This window comes from Palaemon carinicauda, chromosome 2 (assembly GCF_036898095.1).
Source record: "Palaemon carinicauda isolate YSFRI2023 chromosome 2, ASM3689809v2, whole genome shotgun sequence".
Classification (NCBI taxonomy): Eukaryota; Metazoa; Arthropoda; class Malacostraca; order Decapoda; family Palaemonidae; genus Palaemon; species Palaemon carinicauda.
Window position 1 is genome coordinate 111,282,269 of NC_090726.1, and position 18,558 is coordinate 111,300,826.

At 37.5% G+C, this 18,558-nt stretch overlaps 1 protein-coding gene across 2 annotated transcripts in view; it reads left to right on the forward strand.

Annotated features, from left to right (window-relative positions):
• The window catches only part of LOC137626417 (RNA polymerase II elongation factor ELL-like), a 75,784-nt gene extending 58,173 nt beyond the window's left edge, over positions 1 to 17,611 (forward strand). For both annotated transcript variants that reach the window (XM_068357425.1, XM_068357426.1), the window contains exon 9: positions 15,765 to 17,611. In XM_068357425.1, the coding sequence (XP_068213526.1) occupies positions 15,765 to 15,911 (147 nt within the window). In that variant the 3' untranslated portion in view covers positions 15,912 to 17,611. The remainder of the gene's footprint in view (positions 1 to 15,764) is intronic.
• Positions 17,612 to 18,558: the final 947 nt, after the last annotated feature.

The window sequence follows — 18,558 nt, forward strand, 5'->3', positions numbered from 1 at the left end:
AAAGTGCCTTCATTGGTGGAAGAACATAAACAGGTTCCAGGAAGGTCTCTCTTTGGAACAAAAGAGCCCAGACCTTGTGTTGTTTTCCGACGCCTCGGACTCGGGGTGGGGAGCAACACTAGGAAAGTCAGAGATTTCGGGTCTGTGGACAAAACAACAGCAAAGTCTCCACATCAATCAAAAGGAGCTGTTAGCAGTCCTGTTGGCTCTCAAGGGGTTCAAGAAGCTAGTACTAAATAAAGTAATACAAATCAATGCAGACAATACCACAGCTTTGGCCTACATAGCGAAACAAGGGGGAACACATTCGAGGCTGCTTTACGAGATAGCAAGAACTCTTCTCTTTTGGGCACATCAAAGAAAGATTTCCCTGTTGACAAGATTCATTCAAGGGGAAAAGAATGTTTGGGCAGACAGCCTCAGCAGGAGGAATCAAGTTCTCCCCACAGAGTGGACACTGCATCTAGATGTATGCAAGAAACTTTGGCGGATTTGGGGCCGCCCTCTCATAGATCTATTCGCAACTTCAAAAACCAAAAGACTAGAGAATTATTGCTCCCCAGTTCCGGATCTCGAAGCGTCACACAGACGCGTTCCTGATGGACTGGTCACCCCTAGATGTGTACGCTTTCCCTCCATTCAAAGTGCTGTACAAAGTACTACAAAAGTTTGTCTCATGAGGGAACCAGATTGACGTTAATAGCCCCCTTCTGGCCGTCAAGAGGTTGGTTCACAGAGGTACTGGAATGGATGGTGGATGTTCCAAGAAGCTTGCCATTGAGAATAGATCTTCTCAGACAACCCCACTTGGCAAGAAACCATCTAAACCTCCAGGCTCTACGTCTGACTGCCTTCAGACTATCGAAAAACTCGCAAGATCTAGAGGATTTTTGAAGGAAGGAGCCAAGGCTATTGCTAGAGCAAGAAGAACTTCTACTATCAGGGTGTACCATTCCAAGTGGGAAGTTTTTAGAGCAGGGTGTAAAGCTAACTCAGTTTCTTCATCCAGTACCTCTATAGCTCAAATTGCCGATTTCTTTTTAGAGCTTAGAAGAAGGCACAATTTCTCCTCAACCATTAAAGAGTACAGGAGTATGTTAGCAGTGGTCTTCAGGTATAGACATTTAGACCTCTCGAATAACAAGGACCTTCAGGATCTCTTTAGATCCTTTGAAACCTCTGAAAAACGTCAACAGGATTCACCAACCTGGAATTTAGACGTGGTTTTATAATTTCTTATGAGTGACAGATTCGAACGTTTGAACTCTGCTTCTTTTAAAGATCTGACTTTAAAGACTTTATTTTTAGTAAGCTTAGCAACAGCTAAAAGGGTCAGTGAAGTTCATGCTTTTAGCAAAAACATTGGCTTTAGAAACGGCAAAGCTATATGCTCCCTGCCGCTTGAATTTCTAGCCAAGAACGAACGTCCTTCTCACCCATGGCCAAAATCTTTCGAAATTGCTAACCTCTCTGACTTGGTGGGTGAGGAGCTGGAGAAGGTTCTTTGTCCTGTTAGAGCACTAAGGTTCTATTTAGACAGGACTAAAGGTTTAAGAGGAAGCTCAGAAGCTCTTTGGTGTGCTGTCAAAAAGCCTGCTTTTCCTATGTCTAAAAATGCCTTATCATATTTCATAAGACTTTTGATTAAAGAAGCTCACACACACACTGTGGTGAGGCAGACCTTAAGCTCCTGAAAGTTAAGACTCATGAAGTTAGAGCTGTGGCAACTTCTGTGGCTTTTAAACAAAATCGTTCTCTGCAAAGTATAATGGATACAGTGTTTTGGAGAAGTAGATCTGTATTCGCATCACATTATTTAAAACGTGTCCAGACTCTTTATGAGGACTGCTACACTTTGGGTCCATTCGTAGCAGCGAATGCAGTAGTAAGTGAAGGATCTACCACTACACTCCCTTAATCCCTGGTACCCTTTTCCCCTCTTGGAACTTGTATTTATTTTTATGATTGGAGGAAATTATTAGACAATCTTCCGCAATCTTTAACTTAGTCAGGTAGTCATTTGTTCCTTGAGAGCGCCCGGAACAAGGGTATTAGTTGAGGTCCTGTCAGCATAGAGGTTATTCACCGTTTGACAGCTCCTAGAGTTCTTCAGCCCCCTGGGTGGATCACTGGTTCTCAAAGAACAGCAGACTTATTAATGCAGAGAACCATTGAAGTCAACTTCCTTAATAGGTACGAACCCTTAAGCTAGTTTTGTTTTAAACTCTTAAGTGAACTTCCATTAATGTTGCTGTCTGTGACCCGCCACCAAGGGTGTCAATCAGCTATTATTATATAACCAGCGGGTAAGTTTAAATGTTTAAAAATGATATTTTCATAATAAAATAAATTTTTTAACATACTTACCCGCTGGTTATATAACTTAAAATCCCACCCTCCTCCCCTCTAGAGACCTATGGGCATGGAAAATCTGATACTAGGAGGGATAGTTCGACCTAGCTCCGTGGTGGCGCTAGTGTATACCGGGCTTATCTATGCGATTGCTGCGAGTTTTGAATTTCTGCCGGACAGAAGAATAAAGCCATTATTATATAACCAGCAGGTAATTATGTTCAAAAATTTATTTTATTATGAAAATATCATATTTGATTGTTGTGTCCATAAGCAGTTTGAGTTTGATTTAATATAAACTAGTTTTGGAAATGATGATAATATAAGAGCTAAATTATTTATTTCCGTACAGCTCTATATTTAAAAATATTGCATATTAAACTTAATGTTTTTCATAATTTTATTGTAGAAAACATTTATTTATTTTTTTTTCTTAAAGTTCACTATATATATCCAAGCATCTTAAAAAAATTGATTGAATTTGTAATAGATGTCAGATATAAAGTGCAGCGCACTTTCAATGATACAGTAGTTGTGTTTACCCCAGTTTTTAATGACCAATTACTATTTATAAGGAAATTTAAGCATATGGCTAATAATGTAACGTAATATCACACACAATACAGTACAATTGTTACGAAAGCGAAATCACAAATACTTAAGTCAATGTGTACAATACTGCTGTCGAAATGAAAAGCTTAGGAACGCCAATGCGTAGATGCATGATGGGATACAATACAGTAGATGCTGACCAATAGGAGAGCAGGATCTTATAGTGGTAACTAGCATTTGAGTAGGGAGATAACCAATGGGAGCCCGGGAGGATGGTAGCAAGTTTACGGGCTGGCAGCGCGCGAATTTTAAAATCGGTCTCGGGTCACGATCAGTCTCTCGCACCGTACCTCCTTTCGTTGTCCGAAATATTTTTTGTGATGCGAATTGTAAAATTCCTCACATCTCGTTTCGCAGAGTGAAAATTTCTTGACCAGATTCTTTCATGTCGAGAGGTTTGACTGTACTGTTAAATGCTTCGGGTAAAGAAAATACCCAGCAAATCAGGCATGTGAGTGTATATTTACTTTTTCCTCCTAAATACATTATTTCTTTATTACTCCTACGACTGACTATACTGTGAATTTGATAATTTTTCCTTATTCCTGGTGATTAATACTCTTACTAATTATACCAGGGCTGCTCTCTCTCTCTCTCTCTCTCTCTCTCTCTCTCTCTCTCTCTCTCTCTCTCTCTCTCTCTCTCTCAGTGTGTGCACAATTATGTAAAGGATGGTATTGTAATTCATTTAGAATGCCTAGAATTGTATTTTGTAGTTCTTGACATAAAATCATGTCAGAGTGATTGTTCATTTCCTATGCCTAAACTTAGACTTTACTGTAGCTGGTTAAGAAAGGAATGATAACTACAAGCCGCAAAAGGGTAGAACGAATGCGCATTAATAAAAAAAGAGTATTTTTAAAAATCTTCAAAAAAAAATAAATAATACCAAAAATATGTAAATGTATTGAGGTATTTTAAATGAATTAACTTAATATTTTTTACACAATTACTGAGAGAGAGAGAGAGAGAGAGAGAGAGAGAGAGAGAGAGAGAGAGAGAGAGAGAGAGAGAGAGAGAGAGAGAGAGAGAGAGAGAGAGTGTGTGTGTGTGTGTGTGTGTGTTAGCTTTAATAAGTAAAATTATTAATCATCAGAAATAAGGAAAAATGATTGTATTCATGGTGTAGTCAGTCAGAAGAGTAATAAAGAAATAATGCATTTAGGATGAAAAAGTAAATATACACTCACATGTCTGATTTACTGTGTATTTTCTTTACCTGAAGCTTTTAACAGTCTTTAGTTCTTTTACGGTCAATGTTAACAATTTTTTTTTTCCTTTGCTCATAAGCATATTTTCAGAGACTTGTTTTGTTTTGTAGTAGATGATGTGGTAACATCCCTCACTGATGAATGCCAGACTTGGGTTCCAGTCCCACTCAATCTCATTAGTTCCTTTGGTCGCTGAAATCTCAACATCCTTGTGAACTATGGATGGGGTGTTTGGGGGAGTCTATAGGTCTATCTGCTGAGTCATCATCAGCCATTGCCTGGCCCTCCTTGGTCATAGCTTGGGTGGAGAGGGGCTTGGTAGCTGATCATATGTATATATGGTCAGTCTGTATGGCATTGTCCTGCTTGCTAGGGCAATGTCACTGTCCCTTGCCCCTGCCATTCATGAGTGGCCTATAAAAAAGTACCTTACTTGTATTTAAGAAAATTAGTTAATTGCCATATAATATATATTTTCAATTTTATTTTTGAATTATGGCCAGCATCTTATGAATCCATTCAAAATATTGCTTTCTCCTTAGTTATTTTGTTAGGTCAAGACTCTCCACGAAGCTCTCATTAGCAATTTTGTGAAAAAAGGATTATGGATCGAAAACAGCAAAATTTTAGGAGAAAGCAGAAGACTGGAAATAAATAGAGCGCAACCCCTTCAATCAATGTGTCTACTAGCACTAGGAAAGCACTGCTCGTGTGACGGCAGACCTTTCTTATCCCCACACTGACTCGGCCTTTATTTGAGACGTCCTTGAACAGTCACCTGTTGAGAAACTACTGCTAAAGAGTTATTGAGTCCTTTGACTGGCTAGAGAGTATTACATTGAATCCCTCTCTCAGGTTATGGCTATTTTTCCTTTGCCTGCACATACATTGAATAGTCTGGCCTATTTTTTCCACATTCTTCCTGTGTCCTCATACACCTGACAACACTTAAGAATACCAAACTACTGTATTCTTCTTTGCTCAAGGGGTTAACTATTGCACTGTAATTGTTCAGTGGCTACTTTCCTCTTGGTAAGAGTATAAGAGACTCTTTAGATATGGGAAGCAGCTCCTCTAGGAGGACACTCCAAAATCAAACTATTGTTCTCTAATCTTGGTTAGTGTCATAGCTTCTGTACCATGGTCTTGTACTGCCTTGAGGCAGAGTTCTCTTGTTTGAGGGTACACTTGGGAACACTTTATTATTTCTCTTCCTCTTTTTTTATAGTTTTTATAGTTATTGTATGAAAGATCTATATTAATGTTGTTACTTTTCTCAAGATATTTTATTTTATCTGTTCGTTACATTTCTTGGAGTTTATTTATTTACCTGTTTCCTTTCCTCACCAAGCTATATTTCCCTGTTGAAGCCCTTTGGTTTATAGCATCCTGCTTTTCTAACTAAGTTTGTAGCTTAGCTAGTAATAATAATAATTTGGAATTTCCAAGACTCCAAGCTTGAAGTCTTCAAATGCACTCCATAAGGCAATCATTTGAGCTGTTTGTTCCAGGTTTTAAGAAACCAATAATTTTGAATCAGGATGGTATTCCTACTGCAAGAGGAATGACTTTATATTAGGACTGCGTGTCATGCTTCTCATAAGTCTTGCTATGAAGCTGGTATGGTCATGAGATTCAGGTAAAAATATTTTGTGTTCCATCTATCGGAATCCGGACTTGGATAATTCTATCTTCCATTGCCTTCTTAACCACTATTTATGCTTGTTGGTAATGTCTATGCTCACCATTGGGAGTGGTTAGATTTTGTCTCTCCTGATCTCCTTGACAAGTTATAGCACTGTATAGAAAATATCAAGCAGGCTGAAGTGACATATTGAGGGATCTTTTGCATTTAGATTGGTCTCAGTTGTTTAAAGGGGTTGAGCCTGTTGTTCTAAATAGAAATAATCCCTTCTTGTTTGTTAAAATACTTCATCTAAAACAAACCCTGGTTCAGTGATGATTGTAGACGTTTACTTGGAGAAATAAGAGGCTTATCGTCTTTGGAAAGGTAATAGATCAGATTTGACTTGTAACAGCTATACAGTACTGTACCCAGGTAAAAGATGTTTCTCAGAGTTTATGCTTTAATTGAAGATAAATGCAATAAAAGAAATCCTTTCTGGTATAGCCCTGGAATATAAATGGTGGGGGGAACTATTACTACACTTGAATCTGCACTTTTTGATGTAGAATTAACAGTTTCTTCTTTTGTTTAAATCAGGTTTTTCTGTTACTCACTGTCTAAAGGAAAGGGCAACACTTTTGGATGATGTGTTTGATAGTAAGCAGAGTTAAGAGATACTCAATCTACTTGCTTCCTGATTCTCTGAAAGTAAACTAACTAGTTTGGCTTTATGGTCCCGTGAAATTAAACTATTTTTACTGGATGCTGATGCTCATAGAGTCATATTCTCAAATGGTACTTTTCCTTTTCCTTTTTAAAGGTAGCTGATTTCTTAGCTCTTAAATTGTCTCCAACATTTTTCAAATTATGGTAGTAAGAAGACATTGTATTTGCACTTACAGTGATACCTCTACATACGATCTTAATTCGTTCCAGAAACTACTTCGTATGTTAAAACGATCGTATGTTGGAGCAAATATTCCCATAAGAATACATGGTAATTGATTTAATTCGTTCCTCAGCCTAAAAACCCATAATAAATCCTTAATAAATGGCTACACATAATTACACGTGACATTAATACAATGCCTGTATAATAAATACATATTACAAACCAAAAAAAGAATACATAATAATGAAATAATAAATAAAAAACGGGTTGTAATGTAACACTTTACCTTAGCGACAGGCCAGCGCAGGTGTAGGGACTTCTACGCAGGAGGAGACGGAAGATCAGCGAGGAGGTAGGGACGGTGACTTTGTACAATAACGTGTACGATAACTTACACTACTACGTGAACTTTAACTTAACTTAGCTTATTATTTTTTTCATTTATATAATTTTATTTTTTTTTTTTTACATTTTTTCTTTTCTTATTTTTAATTTTCATCACTTTCACTCGATTCGGTCTTCCTTTTCTTTGCTTCACTTTCTTTCTTTCTTTTCATCATGATCACTAGACCGTTTTAAAATTTTTTTAAAGAAACTATCGAGTGAAAGTTGCTTTGTACGGCTTTTGAGGATTTTTCTAAAATGCGTTAAGCAAACATCGTCAAACTGCGCAACAACACGGCAAACCTGAAGTTAATGTGGGTGATGCTTGTCGATGAAATCAACAATGTGTTGATGATATGCCAACATCTGTTTTATTTCCGCCGTACCTAAGATTTGGCCTACCTCCTCGATCTCCTCCGACTCACTCAACTGCGCTTGGAACTCATCATGCTGCATGGCTTGCAGCTCCTTGAGTTCCTCGGTGGTGAGCTCTTCATGATGCTCATCGACGAGTTCGGTGAAGTCATCTTCATCCACCTCCAGACCCATGGACTTGCCAAGGGATACAATCTCTTCGACGTCTTCCTCGGCGGCAAGCACAGGTTCATTCTCGGGGCCAAAACCTTCAAAATCTCTGGGAGCAACAGCATCAGGCCAAAGCTTCTTCCAAGCTGAATTCAGGGTCCGACGAGTTACTCCCTCCCAAGCCTGATCAATGATCTTTAAGCAGTGCACAATATTGAAGTGGCTCCTCCAAAATTCACGCAAAGTTAAGTTGGTGCTTTGCGTGACATTAAAGCACTGCTTAAATAAGTGCTTTGTGTAGAGCTTCTTAAAATTAGAGATGACTTGCAGGTCCATGGGCTGGAGGATAGGGGTGGTATTCGGTGGAAGATACAACACCTTGATGAATTTGTATTCATCGATGATATCATCTTCGAGTCTGGGGGGGTGAGCGGGTGCATTGTCCAAACAAAGCAAGCACTTCAAAGGCAAATTCCTTTCCTGAAGATACTTCTTGACAGCAGGGCCGAAAACTACATTTACCCATTCCACAAAGATATGCCTAGTAACCTAAGCCTTAGAATTAGAACGCCATAGAACATGTAGCAGGTCTTCATTAATTCTATGTGCTTTAAATGCCCTAGGGTTTTCGGAATGGTAAACTAACAGAGGCTTAATTTTGCAGTCCCTGCTGGCGTTTGCACTAAGCGCAAGAGTCAACCGGTCCTTCATTAGCTTATGTCCAGGCGTTTTCTTCTCTTCAGCGGTAATGTACGTTCGACTAGGCATCATTTTCCAAAACAGACTGGTTTCATTACAGTTGAAAACCTGCTGCTCTACGTAGTCTTCGCCACGATGCTTTCAAACTTTTTAACAAAGTCTTCAGCAGCCTTAGTGTCCGAACTCGAAGCTTCTCCATGACGAACAACTGAATGAATCCCGGTCCGTTTCCTAAATTTCTCGAACCAACCTCGAGACGCCTTGAATTCCTCCGTCGTAGGATCGGCTGAACTCTCCCCCGCGTCACCCCGAGAGCGCGCCGCCTTCAAGTCACTGTAGATAGCGCTGGCCTTCTCACAAATGATCGTTTCCGTGATCGTATCGCGAACAATCTCCTTGTCTTTGATCCATATTAACAAAAGTCGTTCCATCTCTTCAAGGGTAGGGCTACGACGTTTGGAAATAATCGTGATCCCCTTCGAAGGTTTCACTGATTTAATGGCTGACTTCTGTTTTATGATCGTCGAGATCGTCGACATATTCCGGCCATATTGTTTAGCGAGATCGCTAACACGTACACCTCGCTCATGCTTTTCTAGGATTTCCTGCTTTAATTCTAATGAAAGCATAGACTTCCTCTTTTTCTCACCACTGCTACTACTTCCTGAACCGAAACTAAGCTTTTTAGGACCCATGATTACGGAACACAGAAAACAACACGTGAAAAGGCAAGATAAAAAACTGTTAAAACTGAGCGAATGAGAGGACTGATGAAGGTGACGCTCGATTGGCGTCCCTCCGATGTGCTGCCGTCTAGCTGTATCAACAACAAACCACGGTTGACGCCTTTGAGAAAATTCCACGGGTAAGCGTATTGTTTACGTCGTATGTTGGAGCAACACTTCGTATGTTGAGATAGAAATTTGGTCGAATTTTACTTCGTATGTTGGAAAATTCGTATGTTGGGACAATCGTATGTAGAGGTTCCACTTTGGAGAATTGGAAATATTAATCTATTAGGTAAATGTGTTTGTTATTAAGTAAATGTGTTTGCAGTAGCTTTTGTTTGGCTGATTACTGTCCAATTTTCATAATTCCCATATTATCGAAAGTGTTACAAAGTCTTTTGGCAAAACTTTTAAATACTGTATGTATGCTGAAGGTAGTCATCTATTCCCTAATACTGCCATTTGTACAACTTCCAATGCTGTACAGAAATCCCTTGAATGTGGTAAACAAGTTCATATGATTAGCATTGCTTTCAGTGCTTCCTTTGACTGTGATGATCATGAGGCCCTAATTTTTAAATTTGATGATATGGGAGTAAGCGGGTGTTTTCTTAGCATTATCATGGAATTTTTGAGAAATAGTTTCCCAAGAATAGTTGTTGATGGGCACCATACTGGCTATAGATACTACCGCTAGAGTGTTATGGGGTCCTTTGACTGGTCAGGCAGTACTACATTGGATCCTTCTCTGTGGTTATGGTTAATTTTTCCTTTCCCTACACATACACCGAATAGTCTGGCCTATTCTTTACAGATTCTTCTCTGTCCTCATACACCTGACAACACTGAGATTACCAAACAATTCTGCTTCACCCAAAGGGTTAACTACTGCACTGTAATTGTTCAGTGGTCACTTTCCCCTTGGTAAGGGTAGAAGAGAGACTTTAGCTATGGCAAGAAGCTCCTCTAGGAGAAGGAGACTCCAAAATCAAACCATTGTTCTATAGTCTTGGGTAGTGCCATAGCCTCTGTACCATGGTCTTCTGCTGTCTTGGGTTAGAGTTCTCTTGCTTGAGGGTACACTATGGCACACTATTCTGTCTTATTTCACTTCCTCTTGTTTTATTAAAGTTTTTATAGTTTATATAGGATATGTTTATTTTAATGTTACTGTTCTTAAAATATGATTTTTCCTTGTTTCCTTTTCTCACTGGGCTATTTTTCCTGTTGAAACCCCTGGGATTATAGCACCCTGCTTTTCCAACTAGGGTTGTGGCTTAGCAATTAATAATAATAATATAGGAATCTGGTGTTAGGATAGTGTTCTTAGCCAAAATTATGATAGATGAAATTGAACTCTTAACAAAACTTGTAAGTATGATTGTAAGTAGGACAAGGATCTTCTCAGCATCCAGATATATGCATTGACATCATCTCTTTAGAAGGTTATTAGTGTCTGTTTTCAGTTCTAATTTTAAGAGGTCTTCATCAGAACGTCAGATGGGCAAAACCAGCCTCCCACCATGATGCCCAACCAGAGCAATAATCCCTCCAAGTAAACATCTTAATCTCAGGCAGAGGTGGGACTCCATCTGCTGTTCACGTGAATGCCTGGCTAGAGTCTTGTCACTGTACTGACCAGAGGCTAGTATATTTAGAATTCATGGTGTGATTCTTGATTGCAAATTTACTTTTGAAAAAAATTTATTCTGTTTCTTCCGGATATGAATATAAATCTTTGGTACCATCATTTAGTTAGTTCTTTGTACATTTTGTATAATATTTTTTATGATTCTGGCCATCATATGCTTTCTAATCTTCCCAGACTGTACCATCCTGTATGCAGTCCATTCTAAGTCTTGCCTTCTTCATCATAAGACTCAATACTACACAGTCCTATAGGTCTTATCCCTGCTGTGACCAGATTGTGGAATGATCTTCCTCTAGAAATAACTAATGAAATACAGGAGAGGGAAAAAATAAGATCAGTGACAACTATAAAATAGGTCATCCATGTATAAGCTATGAAACTAAATTTATGTCTGTCTGTTCAATAGAAATGTATTTGCAACAGGTTTAAACTTTTGAAGTTCACCAATTCAACGAATAATGGTGGACAAAATGTCCAAGCCAGGCCTACAGTATGTGCAATGTTTATCAACTTATCATCATTTTCATATATTTTTATCATGTCAAATTTGTCTTACATTGTAATTAGATACCTTTGAGAATCACCCGTTTTAACATTCTTGAGAGACATTGCTAAAATATGCAAAGATTACTGATACAAAAGGATAAATTCGGCAAGTACATCATATCATCTTTCCCACCGTTATCTCTGCATTAAGGGGTCAGTTGCTTGATGTGATAGCATTAGGTATGGTTTATAATTTGCCAAGCGGGTCTTGCGATCGCGTAACTTTGTAATCCAACTGCAAGACAGCAGTTTCCACAGTTATTGGCAATGGGCCTGGCCTTTTGCTAAAAAGCAAGACTGCAAGGTAACAGCTGTCCTATTAGTTTCTTTATTTGATATACAGGATATACAGTGGCATTATTCATACCCCTACCACGGGGCATTCATACATGCAACACCACAAAAAGCTCATAAGCAACTATTAGGCAATGGTAGTCCTTCTTCCGGCTGAAATAATCGAGAGGCTATTTACGACCCAGCACTGTGCGCTTGTTTGTTTTTTAATATCATAACCCTTATTTTCATTTTAAGTGAAGTATTTTAGTTAATCATTTTATATTTTTCTTTGATTGTAAAGAAATAAGCATACAGCACATCCTGGTGTTAACAATCATTAACGAAAGAATTGTTCGCCTTTAAAGATAACGAAGCTAATAATACATCAGTTTGGGTAACGCCATCAAGAGAGATATAAGTTTACGGCAAGTCACCGTACATATTCTTGTCAAATTCAGGAATCTGAGTGTTAATGATATATATTCATAAAAAAATAACCACGTGTTGCAAACTCACAATTCGGCTATCATGGTGGAGATGGGTTTATTTCAAATCTATGAACAGATTCCTGAATTCGACAGGAATATGTACGTTAACTTGTCATAAACTTATATCTCTCTTGATGGCTCAGTTGGTAGTCTCTCGTAGGCATGGTTTTCTGCTGAAATGGCAGGGGTTTGAATCTCGGCCCGGCCAGAAGCTATTACCATAAAATTAATCCCAGTGGATATATATTCCTAAGATAGAACTCGGTATTAAATGCCATTGTGATTAATATTTACGTTGATTGAAATCACGAGTGTTAGTGACATATATTCATCATAAAATAACCATGCGTTGCAAACTGACAATTCAGCTATCATGGTGGAGATGGGTTTATTTCAAGTCTGTGAACAGATTCATGAATTCGACCGGAATATGCATGGCGACTTGTCATAAACTTATATCTCTCTTGATGGCTCAGTTGGTAGAGTTCCTCGCAGGCATGGTTTTCTGCTGAATAGGCAGGGGTTCGAATCTCTGCCCGGCCAGAAGCTATTACCATAAAATGAATTCCAGTGGATATACGTATATTCCAAAGATAGAATTCGGTATTAAATGCCATTGTGGTTGATATTTACATTGATTGAAATCATGAGTGTTAGTGATATATATTCATCATAAAATCACCACGTGTTGCAAACTCACAATTCAGCTATCATGGTGGAGATGGGTTTATTCCAAGTCTATGAATAGATTCCTGAATTCGACAGGAATATGTATGGTGACATCATAAACTTGTATCTCTTTTGATGGCTCAGTTGGTAGAGTCCTCGCAGGCAAGGTTTTCGGCTGAATAGGCAAGGGTTCGAATCTGCCCGGCCAGAAGCTAATACTATATAATGAATTCCAGTGGATATATATTTCCAAGATAGAATTCAGTATTAAATGCCATTGTGGTTGACATTTACATTGATTGAAATCACGAGTGTTAGTGATATATATTCATCATAAAATAAATGTGTGTTGCAAACTCGCAATTCAGCTATCATGGTGGAGTTAGGTTTATTTCAAGTCTATGAACAGAATCCTGGATTTGACAGGAATATGTACGATGACTTGTCATAAAGTTATATCTCTCTTGATGGCTCAGTTGGTAGAGTCCTCGCAGGCATAGTTTTCTGCTGAAATGGCAGGGCTTCGAATTTCTACCCAGATAGAAGCTATTACCATAAAATGAATTCCAGTGGATATACTGTATATTCCTAAGATAGAATTCAGTATTAAATGCTATTTTGATATTTACATTGATTAAAATCACGAGTGTTAGGGACATATATTCATCATAGAATAACCATGCGTTGCAAACTCACAATTCAGCTATCTTGGTGGAGATGGGTTTATTTCAAGTCTATGAACAGATTCATGAATTCGACAGGAATATGTATTGTGACATATCATAAACTTGTATCTCTTTTGATGGCTCAGTTGGTAGAGTCCTCGCAGGCATGGTTTTCGGCTGAATAGACAGGGGTTCGAATCTGCCCGTCCAGAAGCTATTACCATAAAATGAATTCCAGTTGATATATATTTCCTAGATAGAATTCAGTATTAAATGCCATTGTGGTTGATATTTACAGTATATTAATTGAAATCACGAGTGTTAGTGATATATATTCATCATAAAATAAACGTGTGTTACAAACACAATTCAGCTATCATGGTGGAGATGGGTTTATTTCAAGTCTATGAACAGATTCCTGAATTCGACAGGAATATGTACGGTAATTTGTCATAAACTTGTATCTCTCTTGATGGGTCAGTTGGTAGAGTCCTCGCAGGCATGGTTTTCGGCTAAATTGGTAGGGGGTTCGAATCTCTGCCCAGCCAGAAGCTATTACCATAAAATTAATTCCAGTGGATATATATTCCTAAGATTGAATTTGGTATTAAATGCCATTGGGGTTGATATTTACATTGATTGAAATCATGAGTGTTAGTGATATATATTCATCATAAAATAACCATGTGTTGCAAATTCACAATTCAGCTATCATGGTGGAGATGGGTTTATTCCAAGTCTATGAATAGATTCCTGAATTCGACAGGAATATGTATGGTGACATCATAAACTTGTATCTCTTTTGATGGCTCAGTTGGTAGAGTCCTCGCAGGCATGGTTTTCGGCTGAATAGACAGGGGTTCGAATCTGCCTGTCCAGAAGCTATTACCATAAAATGAATTCCAGTGGATATATATTTCCTAGATAGAATTGAGTATTAAATGCCATTGTGGTTGATATTTACAGTACATTGATTGAAATCACGAGTGTTAGTGATATATATTCATCATAAAATAAACGTGTGTTACAAACACAATTCAGCTATCATGGTGGAGATGGGCTTATTTCAAGTCTATGAACAGATTCCTGAATTAGACAGGAATATGTACGGTGACTTGTCATAAACTTGTATCTCTCTTGATGGCTCAGTTGGGAGAGTCCTCGCAGGTATGGTTTTCGGCTGAATAGGCAGAGGTTTGAATCTCTGCCCGGCTAGAAGCTATTACCATAAAATTAATTCCAGTGGATATACAGTATATTCCCAAGATAGAATTTGGTATTAAATGCCATTGTGGTTGATATTTTACATTGATTGAAATCATGAGTCTTAGTGATATATATTCATCATAAAATAACCATGTGTTGCAAACTCACAATTCAGGTATCATGGTGGAGATGGGTTTATCTAAAGTCTATGAACAGATTCCTGAATTCAACAGGAATATGTATGGTGACATATCATAAACTTGTATCTCTTTTGATGGCTCAGTTGGTAGAGTTCCTCGCAGGCATGGTTTTCGGCTGAATAGGCAGGGGTTCGAATCTGCCCTGCCAGAAGCTATTACCATATAATGAATTCCAGTGGATATATATTTCCAAGATAGAATTCAGTATTAAATGCCATTGTGGTTGATATTTACATTGATTGAAATCACGAGTGTTAGTGATATATATTCATCATAAAATAAATGCGTGTTGCAAACTCGCAATTCAGCTATCATGGTGGAGATAGGTTTATTTCAAGTCTATGAACAGAATCGTGGATTTTACAGGAATATGTATGGTGACTTGTAATAAACTTATATCCCTCTTGATGGCTCAGTTGGTAGAGTCCTCGCAGGCATGGTTTTCTGCTGAATAGACAGGGGTTCGAATCTCGGCCCGGCCAGAAGGTACTACCATAAAATTAATTCCAGTGGATATATATTCTTAGGATAGAATTCAGCATTAAAGGCTATTTTGGTTGATATTTACATTGATTGAAATCACGAGTGTTAGTGATATATATTCATCATAAAATGAATGCGTGTTGCAAACTGACAATTCAGCTATCATGGTGGAGTTAGGTTTATTTCAAGTCTATGAACAGAATCCTGGATTTGACAGGAATATGTACGATGACTTGTCATAAAGTTATATCTCTCTTGATGGCTCAGTTGGTAGAGTCCTCGCAGGCATAATTTTCTGCTGAATAGACAGGGGTTCGAATCTCGGCCCGATCAGAAGCTATTACCATATATATATATATATATATATATACAGTATATATATGTGTGTGTATATATATATATATATATATATATATATATATATATATATATATATATATATATATATATATATATATACTCAGTATGTATGCATGTATGTACATATGGATGTATGTTACCGGATTTACTTTTCATTGTGTACTACAATTATTATTTCTTTATTCCACAGAATGTTCGAGCTCAGATGATTAATTTGTATAATACAATGAAATCCGATGCTGACTTCCAAAGGAAGCAAAAAAGGCATAATTATCTTCATGAAAAGTTAGCTCATATCAAGACATTAGTGCTAAAGTATGACCAAGACCATTCCTAGCACCGGTTAATTGCCCTCGCACTGCCATTCAAGCACCCAACCCACAAGTCTTGCGATGTTCCGAGGGGGTAAGGATCTGTAGTGGTTACCAAAGTGTGCCTCAGCCCTCATTGTGTGAAGAGTGGCAAAGTCACCAAGTGAAAAAATGGATAAAATATAAAATAAAATATAGTTGATGTATATCAGAAAGGGTTGTAAATAATGGTTCTGTGGATGTTTTCATTCTTTACGAAAAAGGATGAGTTTTTATTGTCTACTGTCCGTTGACTGGGACACCTGTAACTGTTGCAGTTTGATCTGCTATAAGGTGAAACAACCAGTAGTGTATATTATTTTCCATTTCTTTTATAAAGAAAAGTGAGTTGGGTGTGTTTAAGCAGGTGGCTGCTGCAGCTGGTTCATATGTAGAGTGTAAGAGGTATGCGTCATGCTGTGCCAAGAGACTGATTATTATGGTGACACCTTCTTGTACCCAGTGTGTCCCTTCCCTTCCACCAAAGTGATTACTTCCCTTGTCCCCTTCCATCCCTTTGTACTTCCAACTGTGTTATTTCTAAAACTGTTTTGCCCTCATGAATCCCAGTCCTACACATGACAAAAGTATCTGGTGCAGTGGTTTTGGTAGAAATTTGAGAACCCTCGATATTGCGCACAGATCTGGAACTGTTAAAAAGAGGGTCTTGATACCTACCTATTATTGCCGTCACTGGCTCCAGTTAAAAAGAGGGAATTCCTGAAAATCAGTCCTTGCTGAAGCCAAACCTGCCAATTATTGTATAAAGTGAACTGTGAGTTAGAATGAATATATTGTATAGAAAATGTATAAAAGTATTCTATTTTAGTAGAGTACTCTCAGTCATGGACGAGGGTATGATTCCCTTTATACCATAGACGTAGTTGAATGTATATTTTATATATCATTCCAATAAGAGATCAGGCCCTAGTGTGTGGTTTTTTGAACAGTCCTGAAATATTAGAAAGAAAATATGGTTTGATGTCAGCTTCCAAGTTGGCTAACTTGTGATATACCATACAGTAAGTGAATTACTTATGAAAAACTTGTGGTGGTGTTACAAAATAGGTGTATACCTACATAGTGCTTGTCAGGTGTTAGTTAATCACAGAGTGGGCCAAAACCAAATTAGCTTTTCGCTCAATGGGCCAGGCTTAGTGTCCAATGCTTGGTTAAGCCCAGCCGACCAATTCCCGAGCCCAAATTTCTATGGCTTTTGTCCAGAATTCAATAAAAGCTGGAAAAAGCCTGTTACACTTACTGTTAATATCTCAGATTTGAAGACAGTTACAAGACTGGACTTGACGGACCGACTTGACTTTTATGACTAATCTGTGGGAGCTTGGTGCCAGAAATGTTAAATATTTGCCAATACAATCAGTATAGGCAATTTTATGAGTCCCTCTTTTGTACTTTCTTGCCATATAGGATAGGTGCATCATTAGTATTAATTGCATAATTTTTGCCAAACACTGTATTTAGGAATTACTGATGATCATGGAATGTGTAAAACAGAATTTGTGTGTTCAGTATTACAGTACAGTACATCAAATGGAAGATAGGTCTAAGAATGATAGTTTGTTTATATTATTTTTAGAAACGAATGCTCAAGATTGCTAGTTATCGAAATGAATTGGTAATCAGCTTATATGAATTTACACCTGTAAAAAAAAATTGGCCAAGTCTTCTTTTGTGAAATTATTGCCCTTCTACTTGCAAAGCCTTTTAATTAATGTGTGATATATATTCATGATTATTTTTCATATATGCAATGTTTGTACCCATAACATTGCCCCAGTATGTTGCTATCATAAAAAAGTCACTGGTTCTTGATATTTTTAACTCTTTCAGTTGTGTTGGATGCTATTGTAGTTTGTTATATAAGTGATACTTATATAGATAGAATGTTTTAAAATCACTTTTCAGAAAGTGTTTTGCACCCTTTAAATTAATTTGTGAATACAGTACTGTATGGTAGTAATGGCATGTAAGATGCAGTTAGGGGAAGTCAGTTTTGCAACCCTGTTCCACCATAAATAGAGAAAAATATTGCTTTGGAAAACTGCTAAGTAAAAAATTCATGAATTGTAAACAGAACAAAACTCATTTAGTTATTTTGAGGTCGTTCTGATTTTTTTTTGTGTTGCCTTTTGGGGGTTGGGGTTGATTAAATTATTATTTATATGATACTTCATATTCTGTCGTTAAAAAGAAGAAATTTCCTGATCTCTCAATTCAACTCGAGCTTTGCTATTTGTCGAGTAGTTCAGTTACAGAAAGTCTTGAACTGCTTTAGAAAAAAATGACTTTATATAAGAATAATGCTTTGTTATAGATTGAAAGATACTGTATTGGGAAATGTTTTTCTTGTGGAGCAAAAAGTAGTCTAGTTTTAGGTCTTGTTTAGTTTTTTCAATTATTATGAAAAATATTCAGTCATATCATGAGTGTTTAGGGAATCCTTTTCCTCTGCTTATAAAATAATTTTATACAACTTTGATGTAATTGCTGGCATTTATGGATTGTAATTTACATCGGTCACATTTTTTGAGGTTTGAGAATGGGATAATTTTAAATGTTTTGAAATGCTGTAACTCAAGTATTTAGGTGAACTGGAAATTATTTCCCATTTTT